The sequence below is a fragment of the Drosophila biarmipes genome, chromosome 2R (genome assembly GCF_025231255.1).
Source record: "Drosophila biarmipes strain raj3 chromosome 2R, RU_DBia_V1.1, whole genome shotgun sequence".
NCBI lineage: Eukaryota > Metazoa > Arthropoda > Insecta > Diptera > Drosophilidae > Drosophila > Drosophila biarmipes.
In genome coordinates this window covers 13,496,476-13,514,813 of record NC_066615.1, presented here as the reverse complement: position 1 = coordinate 13,514,813, position 18,338 = coordinate 13,496,476, and the positions used below count along the sequence as shown (strand labels likewise).

The window sequence follows — 18,338 nt, the reverse complement described above, 5'->3', positions numbered from 1 at the left end:
AATAGCAAAGCTAGGAGCCATAAAATGATAACTAGTATTATATTTGTAGCAAACACATTTTACATTTGAAACACAGCATGACAGAGAAGAAACTGCTTTAGAAAACATGTAAAAAAATGAATGAAGGACAAATTTCAGATGAGCGAACACGAATTGACCTATAGAAGACTTCTGCCAACGTGCCGGGTGGTCGTCTCCGTAATGGCCTGCATATCCTTTGTGTCGGCTGTGACTGCCGGCTACCTTTTCATGACCAGCTTGGCGGGAGTTTCTCAGGCGGTCAAGATTGTGTGGACCACTGGGTCGGCGGCCTATGCGTTGGTCTCGCTTCTGCTTATTATTGGAGTTTGGAAGGTATTTCTGCTGCTGCCCACTTCATCCAGTTTATCTAACCAATCTCTTGTACTCCGCAGGTGATTAGGTGGCTGGTTTATCCGTACATGTGCATGCTCCTCATGGCCATTGCCGTCTACACGATGATCCTGCAGGTGTTATTCAAGAATCTCCCGGCTGCCGTCTTCACATCCGTGGCTATTAGCTTTCTATTCCTGGGCATTGCTTTGCACACGACCAAAACTATGGAGGAAAATCGCGGAAGTGCATCCACTTAGCACCGTATATACGAAAATTGTACGTGTGAAGTGCTTTATTTATTTATCAAATTTGTAGTATAATTAAATTTTGACTCATTCAAAATAAGCCACTGGGGTATACACATATGTAAATATTAGAAAATGTTTTGAAGATTAAAATTAATCTTCTAAAAACATAATTCCTTAATAAGATACAGAAAATATATCGATTTAATGAGAAAATAATATTACATGGATGACACAACTGACCCTGTAGTAAAAGGTTCCAAACCAAAATGGGCTCTGTTTCAAGGTCCAAAACATGTCTGTGATAAACCATGTGATTCTTTGGTTTCTAATGCAGGCGATTCATTCATCAGCTGTTGCCAGACAATATAGTAGATGGTTTCGGGAAGGGGGCCTTGTAGGCAACAAGCGGCCAAAAGTGGCTAGCAAAACAAAACGAAAGAAGGACCCTCGGAAGGAAGAGGGGTGCTCCTTCTCTGGGTTATCCTTCCACCAATCGAAAACCCACCTTCACCTAGCTCACCACAAAAATGTTGGGTTTTCCACGGACCTCCAGAGGACATGAGAACCATCAGTTCAGTCGTGAGCTTGAGCAGCAGCAGAACAGTCGCATCCGCCGAAAGGGGCAACAAACGAAGAGTCTTCGCGGAAAAAGGGTTTTGCAAAGGATTTTCCCCACTCAAAGAAAGTGCTGGTCAGCATCCGGAATACTAAGGGCGTGACTTGGATTCATTCAACTGATTTTTGCCAACCATTTCGAGCGAGAGGTTGGTGAAACTCATTAAAAAAGACTTCAGCTGGAATCTGGCCCCATATCGATTTGTTCCAAAAACTGCATATTCGCCAACGAGTTAGTGAGAGAGTGCGCTTGTGCTGAGCAAGGAAACCGGAAAGGGGCGACAAGGAAGCGGAAACGGAAACAGCTGCTGCACAAACACGAGTAAAAGCGAAACTGTCTGACCCATCAACGCATGATGACGCCAGAACAGCAGGGACATCGCCCCTAAGGAAAACCCCTACAAGTTCCTCAAGGAAGCCTCACAAAAAGGAGAGTTAAACCAAAATAGAAGGAGTCAAGAAGCCCATCAAAACGAACCCGCGCAGGATTCAGTGCCAAAGGAGCCGGGCAGGCAGACGCATCAGCAGAGTATCCAAATTGGGCCAACCGGTGAAGGCCCGCGTTCGTCAGCTCTTCAGGATTTTAGGGACCCACAGCAGAGGCAACCCAATGCATTTGGGTGCACAACAGCAACGCCCCAAGCAACAACAACAACAGCGCGAGCAACAAGAGAAACATCAAAGGCGTTTTACGTTCAGTAAAGGACGGCAATGTCGTCCCTACAGCGTGACTGGCATTTACAGGTGAGTGGTCCCCCAGATTCAGTGCATCGCATCCCTTTTGCATCCCTTTGGGAAGGTCAAGAAACGCCCCGTCCCCCTGCTCGGGGGAATCCCATCTGCGTCGGATTCTGGGGAGTGGGCCAATGGCAAACCTATTGAGGTAGCTGGAGTTTGGGTTCCTTTGGTGAGCATGCGCAGTGGCCCAGAGGCTGCCTTACGAGTAGGTAAACATTGTAGCCGATACGAGAATGGGTCAACGTCACCTGGTGCATCCATCATAATCACTATCTAAACGGGGGCAAGGAGGTAAACAATGCGTGGCCCCAACTGGAGAACGGATACGGCTTAAAAGGGCTTCTCCCAAACACACACAAAGGAATTAGAGCTAGGGGTATCGTATTATTCATATCTGTATACGACTTTATATTTAACTTTACTAATTTATTATTTAAATTTAGGAGGTTATAATTAGTTCACCTTATTATACTGTTTAGTTAAATTCAAAGGAGGTTATTAAGAAAATGTTATTTCGATTTTTAGTAGAACATACTCCCATATACCTTATTAAAGTTCTAAATATCCAATTTAAACACCTTTTATTTTAAAAATCAATTATCAAGATAATTTAAAATTTAAGAAAACTATCACAAGTAGCAGGTGACAAAGCTTTTCCGAACTTATGAGGAAATATAGGAAAAGAGCCTTCTTTATAACAAGGAATTTAAGATATGAACTGTTGTATGGTATAGATACAATCATCACTGTACTGTTGAGTATGTAAACTAATTGGCCTACTCGGTGACCTCTGTAACCCAAAACCCTCATTAGGGATGGTAGATACTGGCATATATCCCTTGCTCAACAAGTTGTCAGTGGTGCGTGGAAACCGCTCAAACCCCCAACTAGCCACCCCCTCACCTTGACCGCTTATCGTTCGAGGCTCGCACACGAGCCACTAACTTGGCCAGGGGGCGATGGTGTCTCTTCCGTTTCATTAAGCCCAGGCAAAGGCCTTGAAATGTTGGGAAATTGAAAACCAACAGCGGTTCCAGGGCTCCCCCAGCGAAAGCTTCCTGACAACTTAAGCCGGATACCAGCTGACAGCAGGAGGCGGTCCTGGCGCCCAGGACATAATACAATACCCGGGCGACTTGGGCTCTGACATTCGACAAGGTCACGGGACTGGGATGCTGTGACTCATGCTCTTGCGGGGGAGTTGCCAAATGGCAAATGCCACATGGCAAGTTGGCCAACGCTCATTAGCCCTGTCAGATGTCCCGCCTCGCGATGCATTCGCCTTTGAATATTGCATGCCTATTGCCTGCCATTCCTCATGGTTATTTTCCGCCATCAATATGGCAGCCAGTTCATTAGCGGCACGTTCACGAAATTCGACACACGCCATGACACTTGCACTGGCAAAAGTTACCATACAATTGCTATATTATAAAGTTAAAAAAGAAAATATAATTTGCTTTATCATTTCTTTTTCCAATGAATAAAAAAGTTGAAGTAATTGGAAAATGGAATATCAGTATCATTATCATTCAAAAAAAAATAAAAATATAATTACCAATTTTACATTTCAGTTCCATAATATGCAAACCATCTTAAAACCAATTATTACTTTATTTAGTTTTAATATCGTTCCTGTTTTCTAATGTTTTAATAAAAAGGGTTAACAAAATTTTTTTAGTGTACAATTTTCAAGGTAATTTCAAGGGTTTTCACGGAAGATTAGAGATAGAAATGGAGGGCTTCCAATAAAGAACGTCATCCGTTTTTATAGCAAATGAATAGAGTCATTGGGCAGCCCCAATCCCTCTTTTCAATGGTACCACGCGTCGCATACTTGATGTTTTGTTGCCTAACAGTATATCAAATTACGTATACGTCAGTGCAAATACTGAGAAGTAGGTGTGAGCCGGATAACAAAGTGCGAAATGAAAAGCTATTAGTAAATGAATTAATGTAAACTATTAAAGATTAATATACTTAATGGCTGTAGATAAATATTTGAAGGTGCAGTTGAAGCAAATCAATTAGATAAGTGTTTTAGGGTCACCCGCAGAATATCAGAAAACATTTTATAAGAACAGTAGGGATTGTGAAACCTAACTTCTAGAATTGCTTTCCCATTTGGTACGCTTCTCGAGGGCTTAGCAAAGTTTGGCGTCATTCCATTCCATTCGGCCTTATCAGCTCGGGTATTTCCTGGCATTAGCCTTGGATTCGAACGTTGCATCAGCCTTGGATTGGAGCAAACACCCACTCCCACTGGCTGCCAATCGAACCACCCTCCAATTTCCGGCAGCAAAGAAACCAAAAGCTGAAAGACAACCGCAGGCCAGACCGCCCCCACCTTGCACTTGACCCTGATTCGTCGGAACATGGCTGTTTTGTTGCAGGAAGTGGGAGAGGATCCCGCAGACAAATGGAGGGGGAAATGGAAAATTCCCAGACGTCATGCCAACCCGAAGGCACAGCATGCACCTGCAGCTCGCCATCGATTTAACAAAGTACATATAAACGAGAAAATCCGTTCGGTCCGCGGGTAATTATGGGCCTCAAAAGAGCGGGAAACGGGCAAAAACTGGATGTTAACTCAATTAAACAAAACGTATTGCATATATTAGGGCGCTGCAGCGATGTCGTCTATAAGTCGGCAGATCGCGTGCGCTCCTCGCATTTCGTTTAGCAATGCAAATTGGGCTAAGTTGTTGCTTCCTTGACCCGCCTCCAGTCGATTTGTCAACAGGCCCGGATTTATGGCAAGTTAACCCATTTTTTAATGGTACGGAACGGAGGCGGAATTTTTGATGCCTGCAAAGTTGCGACATTTATTTATTATAATAAGTGCTTGGTAAATGCTTTCGCAATTTAACTTTGTTAATTGGACAGACGTAGTTATTTTGGGACTATCAACAAAAAGCTCATAAACAATTTTACCTTTTTTTAAAACAATTTTTTGAAATTCCCCAAAAGATGTATAGCTTTTAAATACTATTACTAAACTTATAAAAAGTTAGGAGATTTGTAAAACTCTGAGAAAAGTATAGTACTTTAATTGTAAAGCTTGACGAAGGTAAATATTTTAGAAAGTTGATTAAATGTACTAAATTAATTTACAGATTTTCACTCAACAAGTCATTTTCTTCATTTCCACCTACAGGGTTCCCGGGGATCGGTTTACTGCGCGAGTGAACCGGACCCAGCTGGTGGAGTCCAGTACGAGTCGGGAGGGCGCCTTCTCCACACGAATCCGGCTGAGGGCGCCGGCGGTGGGGCGGGCGTGGCCGGGTCAGCTGACGGAGTGGGCCTCGAGTGCGGCTCCCTGTTCTCGGTGGTGTCGGCGCCACCGGCTCCACTGCCCGACATCGTGGTGCCCCCTGAGCTGGGTGCCAAGCACTTGGAGTCACTGGGCCTGCCCGCCGCCGCCTTCCGCTCCGGATGCTGCTCGCCTAACACCTCGCCAATGCGACGACCCGCCACCCTCAGCCTGGACACGCAATGCTGCCCGAGGACCCTGCACGCCAGCCTGCTGGAGCACCACATCTCCGAGCTGGAGGAGGACGACAACGAGAACCTGCTGACCGTGTCCAGCATCACGGCGCGTCCGCTGATCGCCAAATCGCACGAGCTTCGCAGCAGCCGAAAGTCCGGCTCCGGTTCCGGATCCGGCTTGAATACGGCCCGGAGCAGGTGCGTCCGCCGGGCCAAGGAGCGGGAGCGGGATAGAATGGCCATTCCCAAGCGAAGCAAACAGGTAGCCAAGGACAGGGACTCCTCGACGACCACGACGGAGAGTGGCGGTGGCAATGTGGAGCCTCCGGACGGTGGCTACGGCTGGTTCATCGTCTTTGGGGCCTTTTCCGTGCAATTCTGGGTGGCCGGACTGGTCAAGTCGTACGGCGTGCTGTACGTGGAGATCATGGAGACGTTTCCCAGCTCCACGGCCACGGTGGCCTCCTGGATTCCTGCAATCCTCTCCGCTCTGTGCTTGGTCCTGGCTCCTCTCTCGAGTGCACTGTGCCAGCGATTCTCGTGCCGGGCGGTCGTCTTCGTGGGCGGCATCTTCTGTGCCATGGGCATGATTCTCAGCTACTTTGCCACCAGTCTGCTGCACCTGCTCTTCACCTTTGGCATACTCACAGGTGAGTGAAAGCACTTGACGATTACGCCATACATACGCCATACATAAAAATCAGTAATTTCTATTTGATATTTTAAGTAAAGTGCATTAATCCTCGTATTAAAATTGTTTGCAAACATTCATCTTCTCATAAGTTTAAAAGGAAGAATAAGGTTTTAAAAATAGTTTAAAATACATATTTAAAGGTTTCTAAAAGTATTGAATTGATAATAAAAAGGCATTCATCGGAATGGTGTTTAAAATATATTGTTGTATACTTTTAGACACCAAAAGTTTAAAGTGACATTCAAATCCCTATCGACTTTTAACTATGATTGAATTTATACTGTTTTATAGTAGTTCTTTCCGTTTCTTTACGTATCGACTTAGCAATTCCAACTCTTAATATCCCTTACCTTTTAAAGGAATTGGCGGAGGTCTCTCCACGACGCCGGGCATCGTCATAGTGTCCCAGTACTTTGATAAGCACCGTGCCCTGGCCAATGGCATTTGCGTGTCGGGCACCGCCGCTGGCAGCTTTATCCTGCCCGTGCTGATAAAGCACCTGGCGGAGAACTGTGGCTTCCATGGAACCATTCTCATCCTGGGCGGCTGCATGCTGCACGTCTGCGTCTCGGCCACCCTGTATCGCCCTATCAGTGCCTACACGGATCAGGATTCGGGGCAGGGGCAGGAGGAGACGGCGAAGCCCCTCAACGAGGACATCAATCCTAGCACCACGGGAATCCTGACCACCTCCACCTACCTGGACACCTGCGAGGTGGGTGCGGGCCACGAGCTGAGCGACAAGTTCATCGAGCACCTGTTCCTGGAGGAGTCCAAGAACCACCTCAACTACTATGCCAGCAAGCAGCCAGGTGGGCCAGATATATTTATTTCAGATTTTTTAATATTAAATCCCATTTTATACCTTAGCCCAGGACAAATCGGCCCAGGAGAGCGACGACGAGGTAAAGGACATTATTGGCGAGACCACCTTCATCAAGCCCATGAAGAAGGTGCGCAGCTCGGGACTGCTGCACTCCGTGGAGGATCTCAGCACGGATTCCACTTGGGTGTACCGCAAGCACTCCGGCACGGACTCGAACCGGGGAAGTCGTCGCCGACGCAATGTCTTCTCCAACGACGAGGTGATCTCGAAGATCCAGGCGCACTTGGAGAAGCCCCTCTCGCCGCCGAGCGTAGTCAGTCGTGGACTCAGCAAGAGCATGGAGATACCCACGCCGGTGAGCAACCTCAGCGATCTCAATCAGCAGACGTCGGAGCAGGCGGAGCACGGCATCCTCGACTCCCAGCTGGTGGAGTCCATCGATGGCGACTGCCTTGGAGTGCCCGATGAGGACGACGAGGAGCAGGGACCACGCACTTGCTGTGAGCGCATCGAGATGTACCTGGACATTAGCCTGCTGCAGGACCCGAGCTTCATCCTAATGTGCCTCTCCGTCACCCTGATGTCCGTCGGCTGTCCCTACATGCTGTACTACCTACCCGCCCACGTTATATCTATAGGTATGTCTTATGCATATTTCTTAGCTTTCTATTATTATATAGAACTGAATTGAATATCGAAATTGAAATAGGAAAAAAAAGTAGTTTTACCGAAGTTTTGGGGATCTAATTCAGGGACATTCTTATCCATAGGGTCCCAAAAATATTCCAAAACTTGGAACATATAAGTAAAAAAAACATTAAATATACTTTTTTTACCAGAATTTTGGTATTTATGTTTAAAGTTTTAAGAATCTTTAGGTAAATGATATTTTTTGATAAAAACTCTTATGTAGAATGTTAAATATTTAACTAATTTTTTATTTTCAGGCTACAATAAAAGCGAGGCGGGATACCTGGTGGCCGTTAGCGCAGTTCTGGATTTAATTGGGCGTCTGGGCCTCGGCTGGCTGAGCGATCTGCAGCTCTTCGACCGCAAGAAGACCTATACCTTGTGGTGGGTACACAAAGGAGATTGTTTAAGATCCCAACTAACGTGATTTCCCTATATCGACAGCATTTTGGGCGCCGGGTGTGCCGTACTCACGATTCCCTTTGCCAAGACCCTGGTTTTGGTGGGCCTGTCGGCTGCTGTCTACGGACTGTGCCTGGGCAGCTGGTATGTCCTGATGCCCGTCCTGCTGGCCGATGTGTTCGGGACGGACAGGATCAGCTCGAGCTATGGGCTGGTGAGGATGTTCCAGAGCATCGGAGCCATCTCGGTGCCCCCGCTGGCGGGTCTGATGCGGGATCTCTCCGGGGACTACGAGATCTGCTTCTACTGCATGGGATCCTGCATGGTGCTCGGCTGCACCCCGCTGATCGTGTGGTCCGTCCTGGAGGCACGCAACCACCGGTTGTTTGTCCAGCGCGAGGAGGAGGACTGCGAGGAGGCCTAAGAGTACGCGGTTACTAATTAGTTGGTTGCCCCATAAGTTAATCGTGTTTTAGTAGCGATCAAATACTAGTTGAGTTCCTGAGTTTCAGAGTTCGAATGCCTCACCGATATTGCTGATTCTACCAGTTACTATTGATACTATCCGAACGTTCGCATCCCTATCTTATCCACTTCATGCCCACTCGCATCCAAACGCTTGTTATCCTTTGGTTGAGCAACTGCAGGAGGACGTGTGAGATGATATTCAAACGATGAAACCAAACATACAACAAACAACTGAGCACCAAAAGTTGCGCAAAAGAACTGAGTTAAAAGACATGAACTACAAATACCCGTATATAACTTTATAATATAATAGTTACGACCCATGCCCGATTAGATGTTATATAGGCCGACTATAGTTCTAGGTTCGCATGCCCATATCAGAGTGGACTCGACGTGGTGCAGGAAAGGCAGAGAGGCTACAAGGAGGTTTGACTTCAGAACATCGCATTAACCTAGACTTAAAATAGTTGTTGTGAGACATTTACCCAAACAGAGAAATACCAAATAAACATAAAGAGAAAATCAAAAGCAAAAACGACATTTATTTTTGTAGTAAGCCACAGAAATTCGTATTTAGTTTCTAAATCCGAATATAAAACTTTAAAATTAAATTCTATAAAAAGCATAAACTACAATTTTATTATAAAATTTTTAATAAGTCTTTGGATTTAATTTATTTGTTGAATTAAATTTTTATTTATATTTTGTAAAGATTTTAAGAGAACCGTTAACAGTTTTTATAAATGTTCTATAAATATGTTTTTTCAGCATTTCGATATTGAAGTCCTAAAATTCATTCGCATCATCGGCTTCTTTAAATTTGTTTTGAATTTTTTAATTTGCGGTCTAATATTTACACAGAAGAGACTTCCAAGAAGGCAGAAGTATTTTCCAAATTCAGCAGTATACAATTTTTCTTCCACATTAAACCATAATTCCTATTTATACTAAGAAGAATGCGTGTAGTTAAATAATACAATTTAATGATGACACATTTTTAATAACGTTGTCTTTATAATTTTTGGCTATTTTTTTTTTTTGTTTCAATTTCAAATAAATGTATAAAATATGCATCCGTTGCAGATGGTTTGTTTCGTGGGAACACGGTATAATAGAAAAGAGTGTTGCTAAATCTCTCGAGTTATCGATAGTCGCGAATAACCATCGAGTTAGTTCCATCCCTACTGCATCGACGGGCATTCCGTTTTTCGCGTCTCACCAGCGGCTAAATGCAAATTTCGCCATAAAACTAAGCATAGTTCGTATACTTCGCACCGCTCCACTTAAATTTCACCTCTGCTTGACAAGGATCAACTGCGAACATGGATCTCAGCGGTCCACAGACTCTGAACCAAATACTTCAGCCTGAAGAGCTGAAACTCGTGCCGGAGGACGTCCAGAAGAAATTGTCGGCGTACATAAAAAATTTTTCGGATGAGTACTGCAAGGAGCGAGCGGCCGCCAATCGGTTGGGTGAGTTTGTTAAAAAGTCTAAAGAAATATTTGTTTTGTCCGCCATATAGTATATTAAATTGATCCATGGAAGTATGTACATATGTATGTGCATTTGGGATTCCAAATTTTCCTGGCTTGCCGGCTCATTTTGGACAACTTGTCGCTGGCCAAGGGAAGCCATTACTGCTCATGGCGTTAAAACTTGCGTTGTACAACAAATATATATGTTTGGCGGTCATTTCTTGATCCCTTCCATGGCTACCGTGGGACAGTTTCTTTAATATTCCGGCTTCTTGCTCTTTAAACAATGGCTGCTGCACATATGTATCTTTTTACTGGTTTGATTTTACCTGCCGACGGTGTGGTAACACTGGCCAGCCCATTTTTTCCCACCAAAACATTCGAATCGCCACAACATTTGAAACCTCCATGAAACCTTTTTTAACACACTCTAAAAGTTTATATTTATGAGCCCTTATCTGAAATGCAACCTTTTTCAACACGGCTATGCATTATACTTACTGACTACTGCTGTCAAAAAGCAATCATTTTGCTAAGTTACACGATTTCTCTGCACGATATGGTCTAATGGTGTTAAGCTTGAAGAAAAGAAAGAACCCATTTGCTTGTTTAATTGCAGTGGAAGATATTAATAATATTTGGTCCTTTCCATAGCTGAAGCTGAGAAAAAGAGTGAGGAGCTGGAGAACAAAATGGAGGACTACCTGGCGAAATTCAACAACTTCGAGCTGAACGTCAACGAGCTGCGCGCTCAGCTGGACCAAGTAACCGCGGAACGTGTCCAGCTGATTGACACCGTCGCCAGCTGCGAGCAGAGTGTTTGCCAGTTGCGCAAGGAGAAGACCGCGGCCGTCGAGGAGCGAGACTCACTGATGAAGGTCATCGAGCGCCAGCAGGCAGAGCTGGAACGACTGAAGCAGGATCTGCACACCTACCAGCAGCAGCTAAGTGGCGCCATTGCCGCCAAATGCGAGGCCATCGCCCGCGTGGACGAGATTCAAAGCAAGGAGGTGGCCCTGGAGCTCAAGGAGAGCCGCATGGAGAGCGAACGCCATATGCTGCAGCAGGAGATCCAGCTTCTGAGCGCAGATCTGAACAGAAACCAAACTGAGCTGCAGAACATTAGGCGGGAGCACTCACTGAACGCCATGCAGCTGGAGAGTCGGCTGAAAGAGAAGTCCGATGCCCTGCAGCTGGTCCAAGGACAGTATGGACAGGCGGTAAAGACCATTGAGGATTTGCACCGTAAGTTAGAGGCCCAGAACGACGTTACTTACAAGCAAAACCAGGCCACAGAGGAGTACGTGGAAAGGCTGAAAAAGGAGCTCGATGCTAAGGAGAAGCTGTTTAATATTTTCAAGAACACAGAGGCCGACCATCTGGCCCAGCGGGAGGAACTCTTACAAGGCATCGCCGACATGAAACGCATGCTTGAGGAGAGCGAGGAGCAAGCTGTCCAGTTGGAGACGCAAATAACTACCCTTAAACAGGAGCACGCCGCTGAGCTTGAGGAGCAGAACAAGAAGATTGAGAATTTGCAGCGGGAGTTAGCCGGTGCCAACGACTTGCTTAAAGAGGCAAAGGAAAGCACCTTAGAAAGCGCTATCTGCAAGCTGGCTCCTAGTGCAGCGGTCACCAGTCGACTCATGCGCTCCGATCTCTCGCTCACCGAATTGTACTCTATGTACGCCAGGAGCAGCGAAGAACTGGAGGCGCGTAACCGTGAAATCGAACAGATGAAGCTCCAGGTGAAGTCCATCATGGCGGAGATCAGCGAGAATGCTCCACTGTTTGAAAAACAGAACTCTGACTTCCAAAAGCTAAAGGAGGTTCACAACCGGCTCTTGGAGGAGCACGACGAGTTGGCCGAGCGGAAGATCACAATGGAACACGAGCTGGAGAGGACTCAGTTCAACCTTATTCACAGCCAGAAGGAGAACAAGAAGCTGAAGCAGACGCACAACGATCTCAGCCGGCAGGTATGCATGCTGCTGGACGAATTGAACTGTCTGAGGGCCGGAGTGCCACTTATTCGTAACCAAGAACCACGCCAGTCGATTACCAGCGAAAGTGTTATCAACGATAATTTGGTAACCTTCAGTTCTATACAGGAGCTGGTCGAAAGAAATTCCCACCTGCTGAATATGTCCCGCGATCTTGCAGAAATGCTGGAGGCGAGCGAAAAGAACCAAGACAAACTCCTGCTGGAGCAGTCTGAAAAACAGATAAGCAAGCTTAATGCGCGTTTTGCCGAAATGGAAGAGATTTTGGTCCAAAAGAATAACACACTGACCACGTTGCTATCCAAGTGCGAACGCTACAAGAAGTTCTACTTTGCGGCTCAGAAGAAGCTGGGTCAGAGGACTGTGGATTTGGACGACTCAAATTTGGAGCTTAACGACACTGTGCTTGAGACTTCAACGCAGTCGGCCGCCAAGGTGGAGGAGAACAGCAAGCTGGAGAAAAGGGTGCGCCAACTGGAGCAGCAGCTGGAGGAAGAGGTCAAGAAGTATGCCGCTCTTAAGGAGAACTACGACTACTACACCAGCGAGAAACGCAAGAACGACGCCTTGGCACAAGAGCAGTTCGACTCCATGCGCAAGGAGGTGCGGGAGCTGACCAGCAGCAACTGCAAGCTAATGAACGCCACTGAGTTCCAGAAGGAACAAATCGAATTGCTGCACAAAAACATAGGCACCTACAGGCAACAGGTCACCACTCTGGAGGAGCGCACCAAGAGCTACGAGAAGACTATAATTAAGCACGAGCAAACCGTGCACATGCTCAAGGATGAAGTAATGGCCGCCCACCGTAAGCATGCTGCGGCCGATTCAGAGGCTCACAGCCTGCGACAGGAAAATCGCATACTGAAGGACACCTCTTCCCGACTGCAGATCGAGAAGGAGACCTACCTTCGGGAACAGAAGAGCCAGTCGCTGCTCTTGAACAGTCTGGAGTTCATCAAGACCAACCTGGAACGGTCCGAGATGGAGGGACGCCAGCGCTTGGAACAGCGTTTAGATGAAACGGTGCGGGAGCTGTCTGCCCAGCGAAGACATTTCCAGGAGGAGGAGGAGAAGTTCCGGGAATCCATTAACGAATTCAAGCGACAGGCGGAAACGGCAATTAAGCTGAAGGAGGAGGAGAAGCAGCTGGCTGAAAAGTGGCAGGCGGAGCTTACTGCTGTCCGCGAAGAGCTGGCTCAGAAGGTGAACCAGGTCAATGACTTGAGCAAAAAGCTGCAGAACAGCCTTACGCCTTCCATCAATGAGAATCCCATCGCGGCAGCCAATAAGCGTGCACGGGAATATGAGCTCAAGCTGGACCAGGCCACGGTGGAGATCCAGTCGCTCACCAAGGAGCTGGCTAAGGCCCGCGAGCATGGCGAGCAGTTCTACAAGATGTCCCAAAGTGCCGAAGGTGAAATCAAGCGTCTGCATGATATGCACAGCGAATTGGTGACCAAGCAAGAGGAAGAAATCAAGAAGCTCCAAAGTTCTGAAGCAGAGCTTAAGACCCGAATATCCGATTTGGAGGCGGAGGCGATGCTGTCGAATGTGACCGAGCAGAGCAAGACGGTCAACCAGTCGGGTCAGCTGAAGTCGGCCCAAGAGGAGCTGAAGAGTGTGTTGGAGAAGCTCACGGAAGCTAATCGCACCATTCGCACGCTGCGCAGCGAAAACACCGCTTTGGCTGAATCCCTTAGTGCTGTGGAGGTGAAGTATGCCAATGGCATGATACAGCACTCGGCTGACATCCAGGAGCTAACCCGTTACAAGGCGGAGTTCTTTAAAGCCAACGATGAGCTGAACCAATTGAAGTCTGGTCGCGAATCTCTGCAAGCGGCTTACGACGAACTCGTTCGGTCTAATGCCGAGGCCCAGAAGCTATTGGACAAGGAGAAGGAGGAGTCGGAGCAGCGTGTCGCCGATCTGCATGCCCTGAACGCCAGTTTACATGATCAAATCGAAGCGCTGACCAGCAAACTGGCAGCTCTGTCCAATCAAAGCCAAAACCCGAACACTTCTTTGAATGACTCGGCAATGGATGCTGATCAGAGCCTGAATGCCTCTGTACAGGCCGGTGGCGAGGAGGGAAGGAACAACGAGCAGCTTCTGAAGATTATCAAGTTTCTGCGCAGGGAGAAGGATCTTTTCGCCGCCAAGCTGGACATTCTTAAGGCTGAGAATGCGCGTTTGATGTCGGAGCACACCATTCAACAGAAGAAGGTCGATGAACTAAATGGCTATTTGAACCAAGAGCGCGCCAAGAGCCAAACGGACGTGGTGTCGGCCACCAAGCACGAGGAGGTGCTGCGCAAGATTGAAACCCTCAACGCCATCACAGACAGCAATCGCATTCTGCGGGAGGAGCGCAATGCTTTGACTCTTCGCGTCGCCGAACTTAACGAGCGTATCAGCAGTGTGGAGAAGGAACTCTTCCCGCTGCAATGCAGCAACAAGGAGCTGACCTCGAAGATCGAGGAGATAAATGTGGAGAACACCTCCCTGCGCACCGAGGCCATCAAGTGGCGGCAGCGTGCCAATGCTCTCGTGGAGAAGAGCAACCGCAATCCGGAGGAGTTCAAGCGTCTGCAATCTGAGCGCGAGCACCTGGCTAAGTTGCTTACGGCCGAGAAAGAGCAAAGCAAAAAGCAAGTGGATGAGCTGACCTTGCTGAAGCAGCGCATGGACACAGAGATCCCGTCGCTCAACAGACACCTGCAACAACTGGACGAGGCACGGAAAAAACAGGTCGACGAATTCACCAACCTTAAGCAGAACAACACTCGCCAGACGCAGGATATTATGGAACTGAAGAACCGCCTTCTGCAAAAGGAGGAAGAGCTGCTAAAGGCCAACGAAGAGTTGGAGACGAAGGACAAGACCATAGCGGACAAGGACACAAAGGAGCTGCAGCTACGCAAACTGGCCAAGCGCTACAAGGACTTCTACATGGGTCTTCAAGCCCAAGCCGGAGGAGCCGAGTCAGTCGCAGAATTGGAGAAGGTTCGCAGCGAGTTGGAGGAGGTCAATAACCAACTACGAGCATTGAAAGAAGAGCATGAAAGGGTCGTTAAAGAGTGTGAGGAGCTAAAAAAACGCACAGAGCCAGAAACGGATGCCAGTGCCGTCCGTCAGGAATACAAGGCTAAGTTGGACAAACTTGTTCTGGACCTTACCGTGGCTCGTACCGATTTGGCCAACCAGGAGACAACTTTTGCCGGCACCAAGTCATCTTACGATGAAACAATTGCTCGCCTTGAGAAGGAACTTCAGGATCACATAGCCGCCAACAAGGATGTAAACCAGCGACTCACACGTGAAAACGAATCGCTGCACATGAGAATTAACCAGCTCACCCGTCAGTTGGGATCCCAGCAGTCCACAAAGCCATCGACCAGCTCCGTGGCCGAGAAGGGCAACATCTCGGAAAGCTCTCCGCGCACTGCCAACGTTAAGCCCATGTCGGGATCAGCGACGGTGCAACAATCGGCCACCGTGACACCCTGGCGTGGAGGCGAGACTCCTCTGGCCAGCATCCGACCGATTTCGGTTCAAAATAGCCGTACGGCCGCCATTTTGCCTACCAGTCAACAGCCTCCGGCCGGATCTAGTACGTCCACCTCTTCATCATCCTCGTCGTCGTCCACTTCCACAACATCAGCCGCGGCCAGCGGAGGCAGCTCGGCGGTGGCCCAAACCGCTTTAGTGCCACCCCAGCAACAGGTGCACACCACTGGAAGCGCGGCCCTGGAATCGATGGCGTCCTCATCGCCCACATCTTCGCATACCGACTACATGCCATCCACCAGTTCTGCGTCTGTAGCTGTGGCTGCTATTCCACCTATGGGCGCCTCGTCCGCGGCCGAAAGTTCCCAGGAGGCGGAGAGCATCCAACATCCCCAGCAGAACGATTCGCAGCTGTTTGTGGGCGGTGCCCAGCAGCAAGTGGTGGCGCTTGTGTCACCACGCGTAGAAGGTTCCTCGTCTTCATCGAGTTCCACATCTGTTCCGAATGCCACAGCTCCCAGTATCCAGGATGGCGGTAGTCAAAGTCAGCAACCCAGCACTTCGGGCAGCAGCAGCAGCTCATCCACTGTGGTGAGTAGCCACAGCAGGCACACCCCGTCTAGCAGCAATGTGACGACCACCCAGGCTGGCTGCTCATCCCAGGGCATTAAGCGCCCACGGGATGTGGAGGGTGACTCCTCCACCACCAACGAGGAGGGCCTTCCCGAGAAAATGCCAAAAATGACGAAAAGACTTCGCGGTCCCACGCACAGTGGAGAACTGTCTGCCGGACACATTGGCGATTCCGGAATGGATGTCGATCAGATGCCCACCTCTTCGCAGCGCGACCAGGAGGATGACATTCAAGTGGTTGACTCGGACGACGAGGAAGACGTTCTGGCTGATGCCGACGATGGTCCCATCGATGGAGGCGAGGCCGAGCAGGAGGGCTATGAGGATTCCTACGAGCAGGACAACGAGATGGACGATAACGAGGGTGCCGACGATGACAATGACATTGCTGTGGATGCCCAGGATAACAACGAGGTGGACATCGAAGAGGTGCCGGAGCAACACATGCAAGCGCAAGAGGAGAGCCAATCGCTGGACAGCCAGGCGGTCGCAACCGCATCCGCTTCTGCTCAAGAGAACAACCAGAGCCAGGCCATAACCAGTGGAAGTGGAGAGTCGTCGAATCCGGTGACTCTGCCGCTGGCTGAGGCCTCCAACTGGAAGCAGGCGGCCGCCTCAACGTCCAGTGCAGCTGCGCGACGCAACGAAAGGTTGGTAATGGATTTGTAATCGAAGCGCATAACTAAATGAATTCATACCAACAGCTCCGTGGAGATTGTCAGCTCACCCCAAGTTTCGAACTTCAGTGAGCAGCCTGCCCGCCTGGAGACCGCCGAAGTCGATGGCACCGCCGAAGTGGCCGAGGGTGCACCACATGAAAGCGCAGGGCCCAGCGATGAGGGAGCTGCCACTGCCAGTTCTCCGCAAAAGCAGGGCGACGCAGGAGAAAGCAGTGGAAGCGACGCCAACAAAGCTGCGGACGAAGGTGATCACGCTGGAGGCGCAGAAAACGCCAGTGAGGCGGATGAGGCTTTTGCCGAGGAGACAATGGCTGCTGGCCAAGGAGAAGACTCTCAGCCACTGGGAAATGATAGTAAGTTGGAACGGAAATACTTTTAGAGAGTGAACAACTAACCAGAGCACCCATGCAGATCCAAATGTGGGCACCAGTCAGTCGGAGGTGTCGCATAACCAGGCCAATCTTGACGAGGGCAACCCCACCGAGGACAGCGAGGGCGCCGACGGCGTCTCCTCCGAGGGTGAGAAGCAGGCGGTGGGTGTTGAGGTAAGGACGCGTTCTTGTCAAGAACACTTTCTGATGGCTAGTTAGCGGTGGAAAGAAGCAGGTTGGTCCGACTGAGACCCTGCATGGAAATTAATGATTTCTTTGTTTAACTCTGAGTTTACTCGTTTTCTTAGTTTGAGTACTTATTTCTTAGCCGCTAATGAACACTTAACACCTATTTGGCTTGGGTTATTTTTTCTGTTTTGTTTCTCACATACATATTAAAAATTTATAATCTGGAGAGAAATTCTAGTAAGACATAGACCATAGTCTTCTCAACTATATACTAACTCGATCGGTTTTTTTGTATTTCAAGGAGGAGGGTCGCGAGGCGGAAGCCACCTCGCCGTCGGAGAACACGCGCTTTCGCACGCTACGCAGCGCGGTGCCCACGCGACGCGGAGGACGCGCCATAATGCGCGGAGGCAGCCCCAACAACCAAAACCGGCCGCAGCGGATCGTCTGGCAGCGCGAAACGTCGCCGGGCAACATGCAACGGGACCAGATGCCGCCGGCCAATAACCGTTTCGCCCAACGGGCCCGCAGCCGTCGTCCCATCCGTCGACCATCCCCAAACAACTTCAACAGCGGCGGTCGATTCCCCTAGGGCGAGGACATCGGCGGACCCGCAGACGAAAGTCCGCTGTAGGCTGACTATAATCATTGCGTTTACTGGGCTAGAGATAGGTCTCCTCGCATTTAACTATTATTAGTCTAAGTCGACCCACAACTAAGCTTATCACTCAACATTCTCCCGTTTTGCAAGTCTTGATATTCTGCAGCTGTCAAGACGCAAAGAGCTTCGGTTCTTGTACATTCATTTAGCTATAGACTTTTGAATAAACATATATGTAATGGTCAACACTCGATGAACCTATCCTGGGAAGATGGAATAGGGTAGCAAATAGGGATTTCGGATTTCTAATTAAAGATCAGATTCTTTAAAGATTTCCTTTTAAAATATTTA

At 48.5% G+C, this 18,338-nt stretch overlaps 3 protein-coding genes across 3 annotated transcripts; all 3 read left to right on the top strand.

The window, feature by feature from the left end:
• Positions 1-42: 42 nt before the first annotated feature.
• On the top strand, positions 43-699 carry LOC108029996 (uncharacterized). Its single transcript, XM_017102510.3, has 2 exons — positions 43-354; positions 414-699. The coding sequence occupies exons 1-2, from the start codon at positions 121-123 to the stop codon at positions 609-611; spliced, it is 432 nt and encodes a 143-aa protein (XP_016957999.1). The 5' UTR covers positions 43-120; the 3' UTR covers positions 612-699.
• Positions 700-1,191: 492 nt separating this feature from the next.
• Positions 1,192-9,044, top strand: LOC108030406 (uncharacterized). Its single transcript, XM_017103291.3, has 6 exons — positions 1,192-1,961; positions 5,113-6,094; positions 6,498-6,950; positions 7,009-7,602; positions 7,912-8,038; positions 8,099-9,044. The coding sequence occupies exons 1-6, from the start codon at positions 1,929-1,931 to the stop codon at positions 8,478-8,480; spliced, it is 2,571 nt and encodes an 856-aa protein (XP_016958780.1). The 5' UTR covers positions 1,192-1,928; the 3' UTR covers positions 8,481-9,044.
• A 655-nt stretch (positions 9,045-9,699) lies between these two features.
• On the top strand, positions 9,700-18,233 carry LOC108030132 (nucleoprotein TPR). The gene is made up of 5 exons (XM_017102846.3): positions 9,700-9,997; positions 10,655-16,796; positions 16,851-17,179; positions 17,238-17,371; positions 17,688-18,233. The coding sequence occupies exons 1-5, from the start codon at positions 9,847-9,849 to the stop codon at positions 17,976-17,978; spliced, it is 7,047 nt and encodes a 2,348-aa protein (XP_016958335.1). The 5' UTR covers positions 9,700-9,846; the 3' UTR covers positions 17,979-18,233.
• Positions 18,234-18,338: the final 105 nt, after the last annotated feature.

What these genes read in the sequence shown, in the direction of transcription:
- LOC108029996 (XM_017102510.3), top strand. Translation starts at nt 121, where the DNA reads ATGAAGGACAAATTTCAGATGAGCGAACACGAATTGACCTATAGAAGA. An exon ending in TTATTATTGGAGTTTGGAAG is followed by an intron (nt 355 to 413) that starts GTATTTCTGCTG and finishes TGTACTCCGCAG; the next exon opens with GTGATTAGGTGGCTGGTTTA.
- LOC108030406 (XM_017103291.3), top strand. Translation starts at nt 1,929, where the DNA reads ATGTCGTCCCTACAGCGTGACTGGCATTTACAG. An exon ending in CACCTTTGGCATACTCACAG is followed by an intron (nt 6,095 to 6,497) that starts GTGAGTGAAAGC and finishes TACCTTTTAAAG; the next exon opens with GAATTGGCGGAGGTCTCTCC. An exon ending in AAGAAGACCTATACCTTGTG is followed by an intron (nt 8,039 to 8,098) that starts GTGGGTACACAA and finishes CTATATCGACAG; the next exon opens with CATTTTGGGCGCCGGGTGTG.
- LOC108030132 (XM_017102846.3), top strand. Translation starts at nt 9,847, where the DNA reads ATGGATCTCAGCGGTCCACAGACTCTGAACCAAATACTTCAGCCTGAA. An exon ending in AGCGGCCGCCAATCGGTTGG is followed by an intron (nt 9,998 to 10,654) that starts GTGAGTTTGTTA and finishes TCCTTTCCATAG; the next exon opens with CTGAAGCTGAGAAAAAGAGT. An exon ending in AGCAGGCGGTGGGTGTTGAG is followed by an intron (nt 17,372 to 17,687) that starts GTAAGGACGCGT and finishes TTGTATTTCAAG; the next exon opens with GAGGAGGGTCGCGAGGCGGA.